Source organism: Phoxinus phoxinus, assembly GCF_949152265.1.
Source record: "Phoxinus phoxinus genome assembly, chromosome: 11".
Classification (NCBI taxonomy): Eukaryota; Metazoa; Chordata; class Actinopteri; order Cypriniformes; family Leuciscidae; genus Phoxinus; species Phoxinus phoxinus.
Genome location: NC_136886.1, coordinates 19,372,016 through 19,392,249, shown reverse-complemented (window position 1 = coordinate 19,392,249; position 20,234 = coordinate 19,372,016). Strand labels below are relative to the sequence as shown.

Below are 20,234 nucleotides of genomic sequence, written 5' to 3'. Positions count from 1 at the left end.
AAAGTAGGTGAAGGTTGTGTGAGGTTATTAGATGTGTGCCAGTCAACTGTATTACATTATAGAATGCAACTTTTCAAGAAACAAAGCAAATTATAAGTTAAAAAATATCTAGGCTATGGAGAAATCTAGACCTAGTCTTAAATCAAAATGGACTATCTTAAAGTTGGACTATTGGAGTATTTATAAATTATTTATCCGAGCACATATTAAAATTAATGTACCCTAATCTTAATCTTAAAGTCCCCCTGTGGTAAAAATCTAAATTTTAATGTTGTTTTATGTCTATGTGGTGTTTTTAATATGCTTTAAGACAAACCATGTGCAAATTTACAAGTCAACACCATTGCAATGCTGGGTATTTATTTTCTCTTTAAAACTAGTGAACCAAAGACAGTCTCAAAAATGCGGTTTGAAATCACTGCTGTTTCTGACGTCACAAACTACCTTGTAACCAATCACGTCAACGTGTGATCATCAACAAATGGATCTCTGAGCTGGTGTGAGTAAGTGGAAGCAGGGCTAATTTGCATATTCATAGAACCGAGTATATGCTAAATGAGGCAATAGTGTAGAGTTACATTCTAGCTATTTTAAAGCATGAAGAATTTTTTTTTTCAAGGAAAAAACGTTTAGGCCTAAATAGGCCTATGCCATTTTGGTGATCAAAGATGAGTTCTAAGGGATACAATTATTGACAGGGGGACTTTACCTAAAACATTCCCTGATATGCTTGCAACGACATCTCCTCTCTTCTCAGATGACGTGTTTACCGGCACAAAGAAGGGGCAAGCTGTCACTCAGATCGCAGCAAAAACACAACGATCCAATCAGTTATCGATGGACAAAATCAAATCCCGCCTTATATATGTATATAGGCCTATATATATATATATTTTGCCTTATATTTTTATAATCCGAGAAGCCGTTTCACTTGGATACGTCACCAGGGCTCTCAAGTTTTATCAAAAGTTTGGAGTGAGAAGTGGATCTGTTAGGGGAGAGCCACCAAAATATTTGCAGCAGCAGCCCCTCGGCCCCACCAAATTCGCTTAGATTTTTGCTTACAGTTAAATTTTCAATTTTGCCTATTGTTCATAATTGACCAGCACAAATGGAAATTATAACAATTGGTAAATCTGATATGTGTGTGTGTGTGTGTGTGTGTGTGTGTGTGTGTGTGTGTGTGTGTGTGTGTGTACACATCTAGCTTATGAATGGTGTTTTGTGTTGTAAGTGTTTGTTGCACATTTTGATGGCAGGGGTAGGGGGCTCCCACTTAAGGCACTGTGGCTCAAGGCCAGCCATTTTCACAGTCATGATGGATGATAGCGCTCCATCCAGAGCCAAACTAACGTTACTCCTAGTTTTGGTTTTGATCAAACCCACCATGGAGAACACTCTCTCTGCATCTGCATGTGAGTGGGGAAGAACTAAAACCATTTTGACAAACGGAGACAGGCTAAGACAGCCTTCCAAATCTGCTCAAACCGGTCACCTTTAAAGGGGTCATTATATATACTATAGGCAGATAACTTCCCTCCGTTTGCCCGCGCCTCGTCCATTAAAGGCACACTATGTAAGAATTGTACCTTAATTTAACAGCTTCAAAATTGGAAATTCCTGTTAATAAAGTATCTGGTAAGAATATATTCTATATTAACAATGCATTAAATTACATTACACATTAAAAAATAAACCACAATAAATAAAACAAATTAAGTGATGTCTCATGTCTCAAGTCAAGTGAACTACGGGTCATTGGACAGGCGTCCAATTGCAACTGACTTCCGGAAAAGGGGAAGTAACCAATGACATTTGATTTGAGGTTATTAAAACAGTAAGTCCCGCCCCTCGACTGCAAAAAATAAAAGTATTGTATCTCTTATTTTTTTATTTAATAATGTAGATTGACCAATCACAGCGCAGCCAAGAACGAGCTCCCACAGAGGTCAGACACTTTTTCACAGCGCTCCATTGACTTTAACACAGGCGTCTCATATTTTTGGTCTCGGTAGGCTATTACCGTCGTAGTTTTATCAAAAATATGGTTAAACGTTGTGCCTGGGGCATTTGTAACATAGATACACGTTTCCCAGAGAGGTTGGAGGGGGGTGTCCGTTTTTTTCCCTTTTACAGTTTTATTCAGAAAATTAAACACTGCCTTCAACTAAGATATGCTATGCTATGTTTACTAGGACCTCTATTAGAAATCTGTTTATATTATATCTAAAAATAAAATGTAAATTTAAAATGTAAAAAAAAAAAGTGTCAAAAGTAATAATAAAGAAAATGTGACATTTTATACAATTGGTAGATGATTTATTTAGTAGAGACTGTGCACGAATTTGAATAAACTGGAAGTGCTTGGCTGCTAACTTTGGTCTGGCAATATGAGTAGAGTTTATTGCATTACCCTACTAACTTGGACTGAAAACATGGTTGAGTGTGTTATGTTTAATGGGATTTGTTGGATAAACCTATTACAGAATAAGAATGATTTTTTTAAAACATCCTTAAATAAATGCAATATAAAAGTGTCGTTTTTGGATTAAACTGTGTGGACGTCCTCTCAGTCAGCAAAACCCCTCAAGGATCAACAAGCACACTTTTGTGTGCTCTAATAAATTTAGCTTTTAACCTTACTGTGAAGTTATGCTAGTTAGACAGTTTTATGTTGTTTTAGGTTATGATTTCAGTTCTCTACCCTAATTATTGATACGCTAGCACACGCTGCTAATAAATACAACTTTATACTCACATAGTCCGTTTGCTTTGTAATAACGATTATAGAAGTGAATAGAGTTGTTTTAATGTGATTCGCAAGTGTTTCAATGTGATTCGCAAGTGTTTCAATGTGATTCGCAAGTGTTTCAATGTGTTTCACAAGTGTTTCAATGTGATTCGCAAGTGTTTCAATGTGATTCGCAAGTGTTTCAATGTGATTCGCAAGTGTTTTAATGTGATTCGCAAGTGTTTCAATGTGATTCGCAAGTGTTTCAATGTGATTCGCAAGTGTTTCAATGTGTTTCACAAGTGTTTCAATGTGTTTCGCAAGTGTTTCAATGTGATTCGCAAGTGTTTCAATGTGATTCGCAAGTGTTTCAATGGGATTCACAAGTGTTTCAATGTGATTCGCAAGTGTTTCAATGTGTTTCACAAGTGTTTCAATGTGATTCACAAGTGTTTCAATGTGATTCACAAGTGTTTCAGTGTGTTTCCCAAGTGTTTCACATGTCTTGACAAGTCGAATGTGAACGCGCAAGTGTTTCAATGTGTTTCGTCCCATCCGGCCTCACATACTCCTTTCCCACAGGGAGCACCCATGCACATCAGGTCCCCACACTCGTTCCTTCCCTTATCCCACAGGGAATACCCGTGTCCACCTCCTTTCCACAGGAAACACCTGTGCCCCCGTTTTCTCCACAGGGAGCACCCATGCCCAGTTGAATAGGAGGAGGGGCTGCGGCAATGGAGCAAAGGAGCTGTGGTTATTTCCTCCCATCTCTTGTTTTTACTTTAGTTGGTAACACTTTATATCGATGGTCCGCTTTAGACATTCTACTAACTTTGCAACTACATGTCAACTTCTACTTACACCTAACACTAACCTAGTCTAAAACGTCTAAAGTTGAGCATCAAAAAAATAAAGTGTGTAACCCTTTAGTTTTATTCAGAAAATTAAACACTGCCTCAACTAAGATAGGCCTATGCTATGTTTACTAGGACCTCTATTAGAAATCTGTTTATATTATATCTAAAAAATTAAATGTAAATTTAAAATGTAAAAAAAAAAGTGTCAAAAGTAATAATAAAGAAAATGTGACATTTTATACTTAGTAGATGATTTATTTAGTAGAGACTGTGCACGAATTTGATTAAACTGCTTGGCTGCTAACTTTGGTCTGGCAATATGAGTAGAGTTTATTGCATTACCCTAACTTAGACTGAAAACATGGTTGAGTGTGTTATGTTTAATGGGATTTGTTGGATAAACCAATTACAGAATAAGAATGATTTTTTTTAAACATCCTTAAATAAATGCAATATACTTACTGACCACATTCCAATGTTATAAGCAGCATTAAACTAAAAAAGGGAGGTTCTGCCCTCCTTTTTTAAATTTCTCTTATTTTAAATCATTTTAAATACTTTTGAAACAAGGATGTCTGTATAGTGACAAATATGTTTAGTGAAATATTCAACATCTTAAAATATGCTGCATCTTGTTGAATATATACATATTGCACATTACATATAAAGTAATACCCCACTGAAAACTTCACACCTTTTATTTTTGGTTTAATGCCATCAACAAATATTGTTGTTTAACAAAATATTAAATAATAATAAAAAAGTTTGATCAACTTAAATTAATAATATCAGAATTGTATCATTATTGAAAGATTACTTTTGAAATATTGCTTTATTGAAAATATTTACTACTAAATAAACAAAGTGTCAATTTAAGAACAAAGCCTTAAAAAAATTATAATGATTGCTATGTAATTGACCAAGGCGGTACTAAGTATGAAATATTAATTTAAAATGTAATTAAAGTGTCTATGAATTCTGGAAATGCTCTCTGAAAATTTGGTAGATGCAGTTACAGATTATTCTGGCAAGACTTTTTGACTCCACAATAATTATTTCCGCAATCCTACACCTACATTTGTAGATATTTCTTATCAATAACCAAAGGTAACAGAGTTCAAGTGAGTAAGTTTCCACTATAGGCCTATTTATTTGCTTATAAAATCAAAATGTCACAGAGCTGGTTCTATTGTCTCAGATGCAGTGTTTAGGAAGAGATACAAAAAAAGTGCACAATATTGAAACATCACTTTGTTTTATCATACAGGAGGATCAAAATAATGACATTCTCAAACGTTTAAGCCAAATATTGTCAAAAATACAAAAAAGAAGAGGAACAATATTTTCCACTAAGACGACACTACCTGATAGAGATGTGGAGGGGTTTAGGACTCCCTTAAGACTGTGTTACGTGTTAGAGAGTATCAAAACTGATGATACGAATGGCTGACAACCTCACTGCTCGGTCTCAAAAAGACATGGCACAACTTTTACGCTGCAAAATGGTATGTTGAAAGGCACCACACTTTACAACTTACAGATATTTTGCAACACACTTTTTAAACACTGTCACCAAGAAACCTTAAGGCGAATGTCATGTGCAAACTTGAGAAAAAAATAGATTAAACGTACTACTCTCTACGTAACCCCTCCAATTAAAATGTGCTTTTGTTCTTTTCCGCTTCACTGAAGTTCGATTTGTTTCTATATCTTAATTGTATCAAATTTAAAACGAGGATTGCATTAATCATTACATTGGTTTTTGTTCACAGGCATTTCCCTGGTCCCCCTCTTCAGACAAGCTCAGAGGGCGAAGGACCCTATTATAAGTTCCTGTAGTTTTTCCGGCCTTCTCCCTCCTTAATGAAAGTCCATATGAGTGTATTGACGATGTCGGGCTGGTCTTGTTGCAGCCAGTGACTGGCTCCAGAGATGATGTTGAGACGGAAATGGTTTCTGATGTACAGGCGGCAGGCCTCGGCCATGTCCTGCTCCAGGAAGGCATCTCTCTCTCCCCACAGCAGCAATACAGGAGACTTCACCTCACTCTGACTCAGTGGGAGGACACTGCCGAATACAAATAACACAAAAATTAGGACTGTCAATTGATTCAAAATGTTAAATGATATGATGATTCAATAATCGATAACATTTTACAACAAGGTCTCGTTAATGTTAGTTAATGCATTTATTAACATCAATATTTTTGCTACAGTATTTATTAATATGTGTTAACTGTTCATTGATAGTTCATGTTAGCTCGGGTCCATTAAATAATATAAACAAATACAACTTAATGAATTACTAAATGCTGAAATTAACATGCTAATTAACATGCTTAATATTTGTAAAAGGAGCCATTCCAAGGCACTGAGCTGCTAGCATGTAGTGTTACTGCCACACTTCACTCTTCACTCTGTCCCGCACACAGCCACTAGATGATGCTGATCGTTTTTTCAGTGCTGTCGGAAGCAATTAATGCATTAAATGAATGTATTTGAGAATGCAGCATTTTGCAGTTTGTTTAGTAATTGTTTAATGCCATTTGATGACTCACATGGGCCATACTTCTCAGAAAATATGGAAATCCATGAATATGAAATAATCACATTCCTCAAAATGTCACACCTTTTTATTTTAGTTTCAAATTATGTTTAACAAAATATGTATAATAACATATAATAACATATTTTTAATAAATAATCATAATAATAATAAAGTGACAAACAGAAAAAGCTTCTGACAAGGTTCATCATTTTTGTCTACCAATACAAACTGGCTCTGACATAAGGATGACGAAAGCGATGAACAACAACACTAGGTAAGTTTATTGAGGCAGCAGGAACAGACACAGCAGAAGGTAAGTCATGACATTGGTAAATGACAAGTCTTCTCTTTGATGGCAGGAGGAGGGTGACCCACACACACTTAGGGATCAGACGAGAAGAGAAGACCAGACGACTTCGATGACTAGACGATGACTAAGATGACTTGAAGGCTTGAGGATAAAACTAGATGCTTACGATTGTTATCCAAAGTTAAGTAATCCAGGTAAGTGAGTCCGTGTTTTCTTGACGAGGCCAGACAACTTGTGATGGTGTGTGTGTGCTATAGTGCTTATGATGAGGGCTGATGAGTGACAGGTGTGTGTGGTTAAGTGCCAAGGAGGCCCAGGCGTAGCCAAAGATCCGGGGTGACACAGATGGACTGGAAGGCCGAGGAGTACCCACAGGCTCGTGGGACCAAGGTGGAGACGGGGGCTTGGCAGACCGGGGTTGAGCCAGTGGGAGTGATGACAACGTGGAGCAGAGGGAAAGAAGAGCCCGATGGAGCCGAAGGGGTGGAGTGATGAGGTGTAGCCGGAGGATCGGAAGTCCATGGCACAACCGGGGTGATGACTGACCAAGGCGGAGCCGGAGGGACCCTGGCAGAGCCTGAAGGATGACGGACCATGGTGGAGCAGAGGGAGCGTTGAGCCAAGGTGGAGCTGATGGGTCGGAAGGGCGAGGTGGAGCCGGGAGCTCGGAGGCTAGAGGTGGAGCTGGAGCTGAGGGATTCATGCACCAAGGCGGAGCTGATGACTGGGAAGCCCAAGGAGGATCCGAGCAACACGTCGGAAACACCGGAGGAGCCACAGGACTGAAAGGAGACAGCAGAGGCAAGGCAGAAGAACTGGATGGTTTTGCCAGAGGAGGAGAGAGTGGGATGCTGAGTTGGACCATCTATGGCTAAAGAGTCTTGGTGCAGACTTGACTCAATGGCCACAAAGACCACTTGGAACTGGGCTTAACCAACAATGACAAACACTACTTTGATCCAGACGGAACCAAAGTGGAAACAAGGCTTGTATGTATCAGGGAATCTCAGGGAACGAGGAGGAATATACTTCAGGTGTAGGCAAATGAGTGGAATGATTTCCAACTCCACCAGCACTCTCTGAGGGGTGAACATCGATACCAGCTCACACACCTGTCGTCAGACATGGCAGGGTTCGGATCTGGGTTTGCGGTGGGCTCTGGCTTGTGGTTCATGTACATGGTGAGTCCAGGTAAGGGCTCCAGGACAAACACTGGCTCAGGCTCGAGCTCCAGGACGGATGTTGTGGCCAGCTCATAAACCTGGACAGACTCGACAGGCTCAGGCTTTAGGCCCTTAGTGGGCTTTGGCACTGGCTCTGGGTTTGTTGTTGCGGACATGAGGATGAGTGAGGACATAGGGAGGAGTTCTGAGAGTATATAAGACGAGAGTGATACAGGTTGAAGCACGTGGCGATGAACACTACGCACGGCACTATGCCCAGACAGTCACTGGATACAAGCTGTTTTTCAAGTGTTGTTTTTGTTGTCTTTGATCTAATGCATATATTGTTGACTTCTCCCTTTAAGGGAGAAGTTTGTGAAGTTGTCTTGGTTTTGGTTTGGTCAATTTGATCTCATTTGTATTTTTCTCTTTGTTTGAATGTTAGGAAATGGGAGTTTGTGTGCATTCATTATTTTTGATCTATAATAAATGTTATTGGCTAGATTGCGTCTCATTTAATGTGTCCTTTTTAAGTTGCTTACCCCCAAGTGTTTTATTGGGGATTCGTAACAACTCTGATTGTGTTTGGCTTACAGAAGAAAGTCATATACACCTAGGATGGCTTGAGGGTGTATAAATTATTGGATAATTTTCAGATGACAGAATGATCATAGGGAAAGCAGTCTGTAACATATACAAATTTCAGTAAACATGCAATTGTTATATGTATGGTCTGTCTCCTATGTTTTCATTGTGTTTTTGGTTTAGTCCCGTGACCTAGTTTTCCCCGCTCTGTTTAATTAGTTATGTCATTAACCTTTGCACTGTTAATTTACTAATTAGGTTCCTTCGTTTGCTCTGTATACTTAAACCATCAGCTCTCCCTTAGTCTCTGCCCGTTCTCATTAATGTTTGTGTGGTTTTCCCCTGGTTTCTGAGTGTTTGTGATTAAAGTCTGTTTCCTGCAAGTTTCTCATATACCAAGTTACGTAACAGAAATATTACATTTGACAAATATCAGTGCCATTTTAAGATTTGTCTATATCTGAGGTTTTCAAACTTTTTGATGGTATGGATCCACATACATGATGATTCCCTTGCAAGAGACCCCTTTCCTAAAATATGAAGGCCGCTAGAATATGTATAAAGACCTATTTGTACTATGTGAGAAAAAGTGTGCTATTATGCTAAATTAAATAATTAGCTTTTATATTATTACTGCACTGAAGTCAAAGCAAAATATTATCTGACTTTATCTTGTATCTTTTTTTCTACGCTCTATAAGATGTATTGTAAGGTTTCCATATATCTTCAATTCAGCTAAATATTTGTATATTGTTTTTCATACTAAATATCATTCCACATTGACAGTCCTAATAATGTTTCCACTGACTTCCTAGAACCCTGCGGCTTTCTGACAGCCCTAAAAACGCACCATGGACACACCAGCTGGTTAAAGAGGTAAAGACATGTTTAAAGGTTTGGACACCTTAGGCTCCTCTCCTCAGTTCTCTGAAATGGACTTAAAAGTTTCTGGTTTCCGTAGAAACTGTTATGTCAGCGCCCTCCTACACACACACCCACCTGCCCACCTAAACACCCACTCGCACACACAAACACAGTCAGCGCAGCTCTGCCCTGAGACATAATCAAAGTGTGCTTCAGGAGCAGATGGAGGGCTCAGTCATGCGTGCACGTCTCACATGTTTCAAACACATGCACTCCGCAAGCAGATTAAAGCAAGAGTATATCCACAAATTTCAGAGGTATATTAAAATGAACTGAAACACCAATGTTGATCGTTTAGTACGCTCAGAGATGCACCCAGCAGTTGATCTGTATCTGATATGAACTCAATATGAATGAATATCATTACTAGATCAGCAGTGAGTTAATGGCTGCTCATGCACAGATCAGAGAGCATGAAATCAATCTCTTGACAGGGATACATGCACTTATGAAATGAGTTCCCATTCTGTCCACCTAAATCACGATGATACCGATTTCTTTTATGTCTATAACATTTTGAAATAATTATATAATCTTTTTTCTTTATAAGCAAGAAAACAATGATGTTATAGGAATTACTGCTGCAATAGCTGGAAAAAAAAAACAGCTACTCAAGCTACTACAGTTAAAAAGTTGCTAAGTAAATAATATTATTTAAAAAACAAAACAAATATGCATTTCAGGCACTAGAGGGCGATATTTTCTGACAGTAACTAAGCAGCATTTTTTGCGTGTTAAGATACCAACAAACCTAAACTGGTTCTACCAGACTCTCGTACATTTCATTTGTACAGAGAGTCTGGCCCCTCTCTATTGACAAGCGTTAACTTCCTTGAAGGTGGGTACTCTGTTAAAGTTTAAAACTATTGGATCTGCCCAGATCCACTCTGGATCTACAGTAACCAATAGCTAACGTTTGGTCGTGACGTATATGTCAACTCAAACTAGCGCACTATCCTCAACGTCATCGTTCTCAGCCACTCCCTCTGTTCGCTGATTGGACCGGTTAAAAATTGACTGGGGAAAACCCAAGAATATACTACAATCCCAGACGTAGTTCTGAAGGAAAATGAAAATTGAGCGAAAGTACGTAGGAGGGCGGAGCCAGGCTACAACAAACCAGTTAAAAGACATAATTTGTTATACGATTTTTAAAATAAGAAACACAAGTACCTGAAGACATTTCTGAAGTAGTTGAGGGCCCCTGTGAGGGCCCCTGGCTGTGAGAGGGCATACAGGTATGCTTCAAGGTCTTCTGTGGTGAGCCAGCGCCCTTTACAACTGATGCCTGTGCTGCGGCTGGTGAATAGATTCTTCAGCGCCTGTAAATCCACATTAGCAAGCAATGAGAATGAAGTCACATAATTTGGTCTCACTTTATATGAGGTGTCTTTAAAATCCCATGAACCGGAAGTAACAAACGACTTTCTCCAGTGTTGTGACGTATTTCTAACGGTTTGAGGGGAGTTGCAACGCCCTCGCGGTCACGGCATAGCACATGACAGGAAGAGAAGAGAAGTCGTTTCGAGGGGGGAAGGAGGGATAACGTATTTGATTAAAGATTATAAGGGTACATGAATTCTTAAAAATTAATGAAGTGGACAGATAAATCATTTATAATAAACACTACAATATTACATATAAAAATACGAATTGTAAAATTTGATTTCATGGCGACTTTAACTACTGTGTACTTACAGGGTTTGGATAACAAAACTGAAAGACCTGGTTTTAGACCACAATCATTTATTAGTTTATTATTATTCATTTTGCAGCCAACGCAGCATGAATTCATCTTGTAAATGACAGATACAAGTCCTGCACAGTGGCCAGAGCGATTTTTAGCCATTCCTGTGGGTCACTACGTGATGCTGGTGGAGGAAAACGTTTCCTTACTTGCTCATCCAAAACAAGCCAAAGTGTTAGTTAAAGAGCTAATACATAATGACTGAGCTGTGTGTGTTGAAGACAGATGGATAAACTTGGCCTACTGATTTACTCTGTATTAGTTATTCTGACAAACAAATTTACATGCTGGACCGAAAAGCTGTTCAGTTATGAAGAATCATCCAGAATGATGGGTAATTAAAACAATAGAGATCAACCCACACTCTAGAAATTTAGCATTTCTAATACATAGTTCCCATATGAAATTGTCAAATCAGTCCAGAAATTCAGAATCTATTGTTTGCTGTACATTCATTTATTACAGTAAGGTTTATCAAGTAACAAAAGTATATACAACTATTTTGAGTCACTAAGATTTTTTAGTAGTCTCTTATGCCCACCAAGGGTGTTATTTGCTTTATTTGTTCAAACACATAGTGTTTTAATAATTTTATGTTTTCTATTTGCATATATTTTGCAGCTAAATTTGTTCATGTGACACCAAAACAGCCATTACTCAAGTCTTCAGTGTCACACGACCCTTCCGAAATCATTCTAAAATGCTGATTTGCTGTTTAAGAAATATTTTTTCATTATTATCACATTTAAAAATGTTTTGCTGCTTAATATTTTTGTGAAAACCGAGATAAAAAAATGTTCAGGATTATTTGCTGAAAGTACAATAGAACAGATCATTTATTTGACTTTTTTTTGTAACAATGTCTTTACTGTAACTTTAAATCAATTTAATGCATATGCATATTTACTGAATAGTATGCTATTAATTTCTAAAAAAAAAAAAAAAACGTACTGACCCTAACGTTTAAACAGTATTGTATTCTGTCAAGCTCACCTTGAAATCGTTGATGGAGAGCATTAGCTCTGGAAAATGTGGCAACTGGAAGAAAAAGTAGTAACTTGACTTGAGCATCTGGCTGGGGTGACGAAGGGCATAATCTGGACAGAGAAGGGAGAAAATTAAGAAAAAGTACTTGCGTTACCAGTTTCAGTTCCCATTGACTTGTCCATACAGTGGAATTCAATGGAAACCAAAACTGTTTGGATACCAACATTCTTCAAAATATCTTCTTTTGTGTCTTGCAGAAAATAAAAAAAGTCACAGGTTTGGAACAACATAAGTGTGAGTAAATGATACCAGATTTTTCTGGTGGAGTATCCCTTTAACTCTCCATTGTACAGGGTGGCCACAGGCTAGAGACCCGCACTCCCGCGGGACAAGGTTTGATAAGCTGGAGGAGGCAGGAAGACACTTCTGTGTGGGAAGCGGGAAGCGCGGGTCTCTACCTCACAAATCCTTTTTTTAAGCACATGAGTCTTATATAAAATGGCAATGAAATGGTTTTGGATTTAGATTTTAAATGAGTAAAGAGATTTTTTGGTCACACTACATCCTGGCAGTCGTTTTAAAATAATTTAAAATCTGGCATGGTGCACTGCATGGAGGACACACATTTTTACTCCGGAGAACTGCTCTCAGAGAAGCAAATTGCATTGATTTTTCAGCCATCATAAAATACGCTTCACTTTTGTTAGTAGATAAACCTAATTAAGTCTATTACATTATCTACGTGCTAAAAATATGTTATATAGATAATATCTACCTTTTAAGTATTTCAATTGTTTTTAATTGCAAAATGAGCTAGGAGCCAATTTTGTTTAATTCTGTCATGTTGCAGGTAGTTTTTATTATCAGTCTTTGATTTTTTTTCCACAGTGTTGTATCTAGGCAACATACCTTTTGATTTCAGTAATGAGACCCAGTTTATGTAAGAAAATTGAATCAAACGTGCTTCATAACGTGCATTACAGGGTTGAGATTGAAGACACGCATTTAGAGGAGATACATTTCAAAATAACAAGAAAATCAAAAGGTGTATTCGTGTATGTGTTACTCTACGCAGGTACTGAGTGTTATTATAAGAGGGTCCCGTGTCTCTGCCAAAAGCCAGCCTGTAATTACCTCCTCCTCCAGGCTGGAGTGCACAAGACAGATGGAGGGCAAAGCCCCATGATTCCCTGGGCAAAACCACAATATTTCATTGTGAATGATGCAGGGTCATACTAATGAGCCCTTAAAACAAAGCAGAGCCTCTGGAACTGGCACATTTGAACAGGAAGTCTGTTTGTCTGGTGTATAGGGCTCTTACCAGTGAACACACAGGGGTGCGGACTGTTCAGCACTATGAGTTTTGTCACCATTTCAGGATAGTGAATTGCACAGAGCCATGCGATGATGCCGCCCCAGTCATGCCCCACGAGAAAACATCTGTTGTATCCTGAGGAGAGGATCAGAAGGAGGAAGCTGACATGTTTGTGTTTGTTGTGCATGCCTCATAATTAACAGGAAAAGTGAGAGACAGGATGGGAAATGATAGCGAAAACAGGGGGAATAGGATTGAGATGACTCAAGCCAAACTCAAACTCATATTTTCCAAATAAGCACCATAACCATTTTATTGTGAAATAAAATTGATATTTGGGATTTAAGTTAAAACAGTTCTACTTCAGAGTTTATTTATAATTGGTATTCAGTGACATTTAATATGATTTCATATATTTCATGAAATGCAGGGATTAGAAAAAGACCATTTTTGTTGCCAAGAATTAAGCATTGAACCATGACTTATTAATAGGATCGGGAAATTACACAAGCTAAACTCAAACTCATATTTTCCAATTGAGCACCATAGCATAATGTCTAACCACTAGGCCACAGTTCCAACCTAAAATTGTGTCCTCTAATTTGAAAGCCCAAAATGATGTGAAATTAGGAATTCGTTCCTGCATCTTATTAATTCCTGTACAATTGTATTATTAATTTGTTTCCTTGTTTTAGCTAAAACATGGTTATGTTTTAAAGGATGGGGAATGGTAGGGAATGAATACAATGTGGCCACGATTGACCTGAAAAGAGGGAACAAATTATTAAAACATGAATTACTTTTTACCCACATGTCATATGGGGTTCCATAATTTTGAACTTAAAAATAAACATTTTAATTTACATTCAGCATTTAATTTTAAGCTGGAACTGTGGCTTAGACACATTGCACAATGGTGCTCATTCGGACAATAGTTTCAGTTTGTGTAATTTGTCGTGGACAAATTCTTAAATCATAGCCACAATATCTTGTATCCCCCAACCCCCGCATTTCGTGTGTGAGGATCTGTAGATTAGAATATAAATGAAATCATATAAAATATGGCACAGAAAGCCAATTAATTAAAATCTAGAAATCTAGAAATATTTATTATTTTTTATGAAACAATATAACAAAACAATAATTATGTTGGGCCTAATGTTTTACTTAGCAATACTGTTTACACTGTCCTCTTTTTTGCAATAATATCACGTTGCAGTTCATTTAGTGTCATATCAAGGACTGACTAAGGATGAATGACAGCATTGCTGTGAGCCAGGGTGAAAGTTTCCACCGTCTGCAATATAGTGATTCCAATGTCAAGGAGCTGAGACCCTGGAGCAAGACATCATCATGCATCCTAATAACGTGCCGTTGACGGCCTGTCATAATACACCACCAATCCGCTTGCACACATGCCGCTGTGTGCAAGCAGACAGATGAATTTAACTTTGACATACAGTGTTCATCCACAATTCTCCTTGAGTCACACTGTAACGTAGCTCAACTAATTCTGTATTTGAAATCTAGAGACAGTTAATTAGACTTCACGTTAAGCAGCCTAAACTGACAATACGCATCTAAAAAGCCAAGGACATCTGTGAACGGGTCACCTTCGCATTACAGACTATTGGGAAGAGCGCTGCATTAGCATTCACCACTACAGCAGCCTTATCAGAACCTCTAGACAGGCTGGAATGTGAAATGGAAATGGGACTGGGATAATGGAGGCCGTCTGTTCTTACCCAGATACTCCACAATGTCCTTGATGTCGGTGACAAGGTAGTCCAGTCGGTAGCTCTCAGCGGAGGAGGGCAGGTCAGACTCCCCGTAGCCTCGCATATCCACGGCAACGACACGGAACTCGCTCTTAAATTCCCTCAGCTGGTGACGCCAGGAGAACCTGGAGAAACATGGGGACATTTTAGTTTTGTATGATTTCTACAAGTTACACAAGCATATAGTTTGCTATTCAATTTAGATCAAAAGGTGGAGATGTCTGAACACTCACTCTCTCTTTTCTACATTCTTTATTTTTTTTTGTTAAATCCATAAGATAGTATAGAGCAGGGATTTTCAAAGTGGGTCCCAGGGAGTCACAATGGGGAGCTGGGGAGTCCATGGAAAAGTAAGAAAAGAAAAAAAAGAAAGAAAAATTAGTGAATGAATGAATGAATGAATAAACGAATGAATAAACGAATAATCACAATTATTTTACTGTAGTCAGTTTCATATTTCAGTTTTATTCACTACCATTCAAAAGTCTGGCGTCAGAAAAAAAGAAAAAAAAGGAATTAATACTTTTTTTATATGAGGATGCACTAAATTGATCTAAAGTGACAGTAAAAACTATGTTTAATGTTTAAAAAACACTTCTACTTTTCTGTTCATAAAAAAAAAGCGACAACTATTTTCAACATTGGTTACTGTAATAAGAAATGTTTCTTGAGCAATAAATCAGCATATTAGAATGATTTCTGAGGGATCATGTGACACTGTAATGATGCTGAAAATTCAGCTTTGCATCACAGAAAAAAAAATACATTTTTAAAATATTTCAAATATATTAAAATTGACAGTTACAGTTGTTTTAATTATATTTTACAATATTACAGCTTTTACTGTATACCTGCATAGCATAAGAGACTTATTTGAAAAATGTTTTTACACATTTTACAGAAAACATTTTACAACTTTTAAACAGTTGTGCACATGTAACAAGTCTCTAATAACGGGTTAAAAAATACAGTGTAAACCTAATAAGAAGTAAATATTTAATTACAGGTATAAAATAATATTTCTAATATTTTACTTTCCCCTCCCCCATAGTATTAATGTAAATATAGCTCATAAACGTAAATACAACTGCCTTTATATTTTAGAGGATCTTGCAAGTTCTGTGCAAAAGACAAGGTGGTGTCAGACAGACAGACGAATGATAAAGTTCAAACGCAAGTCTTTAATCGTAATCCACAGCATAAAAACAGGAAGTTGCTGATGCCTACAAGACCAGACACCAAACACAGGAGAAGGCTGAACTTATGTGCTGTCAAACGAGGTAATTAATGTAACGCAGCTGAACTAAACAAATAATGACATTAGTGACCATGAAAACAGAGGAGAAATGGGAAAAGAACAATGGAACACAGGAAACTCATGAATACAAGTCCATGAAAACGAAACTAAGGACAAACACAACTGAATATTTGTAACAGGAGGTAGGGAACTACTATAGACTGACCAGATTTCTGCCACATTTTTTTTAAACCTACGATAATAGTACAAATTAAAATTATGCGTGTTGAAATCCACTTGGGCCAAGAATCTGAAGGAGCAGAGGCTATAGCACTTTAACTGAAATGGCTTGTTAAAAAGCTAATTTATGGAGTGAAAGTACCCTGAAATTAGTTTGACCACACTGGCAGCACTCCCTAAGGGTATTTGTCTTAAAGATGGAGAAGAAAGAGGGAGAGAGAGAGAGAAAGTTGAGTAAAAAGAAGAAGGAAGCCTACAATTCTGACGAGTCAGGAGACACACACAGACACACACACACACACACACACACACACACACACACACACACACACACACACACACACACACACACACACACACACACACACACACACACACACACACACACAATAATAAGCAATTTTGAATGCAGCAAACTAAAGTGGAGTAGATGTCAGAAAAAAGGGCGTCCTCCAGGTCTCCTCTACTCGTCCAAGAGTTCATCACTGATTCTGGAGCAGTAGAATGGCTAGTGAAGCAGAAAGGAGCCATGCCACATTAATTAGGCACAGTCCTGTCCTGTCTGGCAGCTCACTCAGACGACAGCTTCACTGGTCCCAAGATAGTCTGTATGTCACGGCACTCCATATCACAATATATCAGCCGTTTTACATTTCATAACAATAGTACAGCACACCTCGGAATCTCAATAGATTATTAATAGCATTAGGTTGATATTTTTAGACATTGTGTCTTAAAAAGAGAGAAGTTTGTGTTGAAAGGAAAGGTTTGTGTCTCAGATTTATTATCTCTGACTCCATGTGTATAATGTGGACTGATTCCACAACAACATATTTCCGTTCTGTGTCTGGCAGCATCCCAGTAGAGAAGTGTTTCCCTCGTGTGTGTGTGTGTGTGTGTGCGAGTGTGTTTTGAGTCTCACCAAAACTCAGGGAATCCATGCAGAAACAGCATAAGTGGCTTTCCTCGTTCTCCGGCAGCAACATAGTGAAATCTGAGCCCAGACTCCTAAAACCATACAGAGACCACAGGCAGTTATTCTTCACCGTTCAACGGAGGATTTCATAAAAGCTGCCCGGTTTCTTTAATCACTCGGGCCTGTCCATCCTGATGGAAAATCCATTCTCACATCACTCTCTGCTTTATAGAGCCATAAAATGTATCAGGAGAGAGGGAGCGTTGTCCGCAGGCTTCAGCTAATATTAAAGCTATATCTTCCATTGACATTTATGAGAAAATTCATACCCTGTTAAATGACAGCCTGCATCAAATTGCATGTGAAAGTATCCCCGGGTTGTGTGGCTATTTAAAGAGGACGTTGTTAGCAGGGCAAAATGTTCCTTTTGAAAACAAACAAGTTGTGTGTTCCTGTAGAAAACAACCCAATACCTGATAACTATGTAAAGTTCTTGTTTTTTAACTCTATGGGAAAATAACTTATTATTTTCCAGCACATTTGGATATTACTTATTTAAGGTCAGTTATTATTTTACTTGCAAGAGTTTTTTATACCAAATCCCTCAGAAGTTGCAGGGACCGTTTTACAATACTTTTTTAACAAAAAGGGTTACACATACTTGAAAAACTTGAAGAGGTTGGATGCCGCTTTCTAGAGAAAGGTATATAGAATTAAAATAACATTTGAAAGCTATAAAGCTCTGCAGGTATATACATCACAGATATCTTGAGACTGCGTAATGAAATGTTTTCAGCACCACTTGGGTGGACAGCAAAGTCCAGGCAATGACTGTTATTTTGTGGGAAATTGATCACACTGCTGTCCACCCAAATGGTGCTGAATTTATGTTCACTGATGGTCACTGCTTTCTTCCAGGAGAAAACCCATTAGGACAAAAATCACAAATGCAATCTCTTTAAATGGATTTCTTATGAAAAATATGAACATTATATCACCATACCCTCATGGCACTCCAAACCGGCATTACTTTTTTTTCTGCAGAACACAAAATAAGATTTTTTTTAGTTACCATAAACTTCCATTGTATGGACAAAAGTCATACAGTTTTGGAATTACATGAGGGTGAGTATGACAGAATTTTCATTTTGTGTGATTATATCACTTTAATGTCTCAAATGTTTCTCAATGAGATTAAAAGCAGTTAAAATTCTGAAAACTCGTAATTTCACACATCTTCTCAACAATTTTAACATTGTTCTCAACAATGTCTCAAACTGTAGGTTTGGCAAGATACAAAATCTGCAAATATGTTCTGAATACACAAATATTTGTCATCAACTGTATCATCAAGGTGATTTTTTCTTGTTCATATTCTCTTACTGTGCGAATGAGACAATAAAGTTAATATTTTTTAAAGAAATATAACTGAGGAGGACTTTGCAACAGAGCAATAACAAATCTTATGGGAAGCACCGAAGGGCAAAGTTACACATTCTTACATATAGACTACTGTCATGCATCCATCTTACACCGATGCTTAACGAAATCTCTTACCTTGATTCTAACATAACAGTGGGTTCCCAAGGACGTGTCATTCAGGCACGCGGGGGGTGTCTCACGAACCGTCCACTGAAAGGTTGTTGACGGTCGTAGGATGATATTCCAGCCAAGTTTGAGCAGCGCTACGCCCGTGCATAGCGCGCAATATCCATAGATGAGAGACCAGTATCCCATAACTCTGATCTTCAGCGTCAGCGCGACTGTCAACAACAGCAAGTTATGAAGCAGTCTCGCCATCTTTACATTACTGCAGGGAAACGCTTGTTGATCACGGCTTCTATTGATTTGTTTACTCTGCCTGTGTTTCAAAAACGACGTGCATCGTAATATCTGTCGCACCGTCACGAGCGCATCCTGACAGGGGAGGATCCCTGATTCCCTGTGTAGACGGTACGGAGACGTCGCGCTTACGTGACAGGAGAGATGGTCAGTCAGTCCCGAAGGTGTTTGCACCTCGGACTAAACCATTACACCCCATATACACTGACAAACAAAACTAGAAGGTTCCCATAATAGTCAACGCAGCAACCTGGGCCCACCTCGCGCTCAAGCGCGAGCTCATGACTGTCCGCGCGCAGAGTTCTCTGGACTCTAGCGAACGCGCGGTAATAATGAGCAGAAGCTTCGTCAATCATGGGGGAGAGATCTCATTTTAGTCGCGCTCGCAGTGTTAACGAGGTTTACCTCTCTTTCTATATTTTACCTAGAATACAAAAGTAGACAGTGCCAGCCTCATCATGATGCATAGAAATAACGATGGTTTGAGACCAATTTAAGGTCCGCCTAGACTAGAGCATATTTATTCTTGGTCTTACTAAATAAGATGTATGGACACAAAGTTGTAGGCTACAATCTTACTTTTCTGCTGTTGACTTACAGTTACGAAACAAAATATCGTTAAAGACAAGGACAGTCCAAATATGAACATTTTATTAATTAGGCTACTGGTTGATGATTATTTATATGAACTGGATGGAACCTGATACGGAAAAGGAACCAAAGTTATGCAGTGAAACACTTGGATAAATGTTTATATTTCTAATATTTCGAAATTTCATAGGCCTATACCATTTTTTGTGTGATTTTAGGCTATCTTATATATTTTTTATGTAATAGAATCCAAGGAAATCATTATTAGTTAGAACAATATTCTCTAAAAATAGTTTTGTTTGGAATACGTTTTAAAATAAACCTGGGGAATCTCTTAATTGCTTTTCACGTTGTGACAACAGATTGTCAAACCAAAGTTAATTTCCATGTTAAAAAATATCAGTAAAAACAGTAATATAGTGAAATATAAAAATGTAAAATAACTTTTCTATTTTAATACA

At 38.0% G+C, this 20,234-nt stretch overlaps 1 protein-coding gene across 2 annotated transcripts; it reads right to left on the bottom strand.

The window, feature by feature from the left end:
- Positions 1 to 4,718: 4,718 nt before the first annotated feature.
- ephx4 (epoxide hydrolase 4) lies at positions 4,719 to 19,567 on the bottom strand. 2 transcript variants are annotated; one of them, XM_079627331.1, is made up of 8 exons: positions 18,898 to 18,934; positions 18,344 to 18,378; positions 17,347 to 17,432; positions 14,915 to 15,072; positions 13,176 to 13,304; positions 11,861 to 11,964; positions 10,294 to 10,442; positions 5,276 to 5,658 (listed from the first exon to the last, which is right to left on the bottom strand). In XM_079627331.1, exons 2-8 carry the CDS (start codon positions 18,365 to 18,367, stop codon positions 5,415 to 5,417), a joined length of 894 nt encoding a protein of 297 aa, XP_079483457.1. In that variant the 5' UTR covers positions 18,368 to 18,378; positions 18,898 to 18,934; the 3' UTR covers positions 5,276 to 5,414. The 2 variants fall into 2 exon arrangements, with proteins under 2 accessions (XP_079483456.1, XP_079483457.1); XM_079627330.1 differs by lacking the exon at positions 18,344 to 18,378 and having other exon boundaries at positions 4,719 to 5,658; positions 18,898 to 19,567.
- Positions 19,568 to 20,234: the final 667 nt, after the last annotated feature.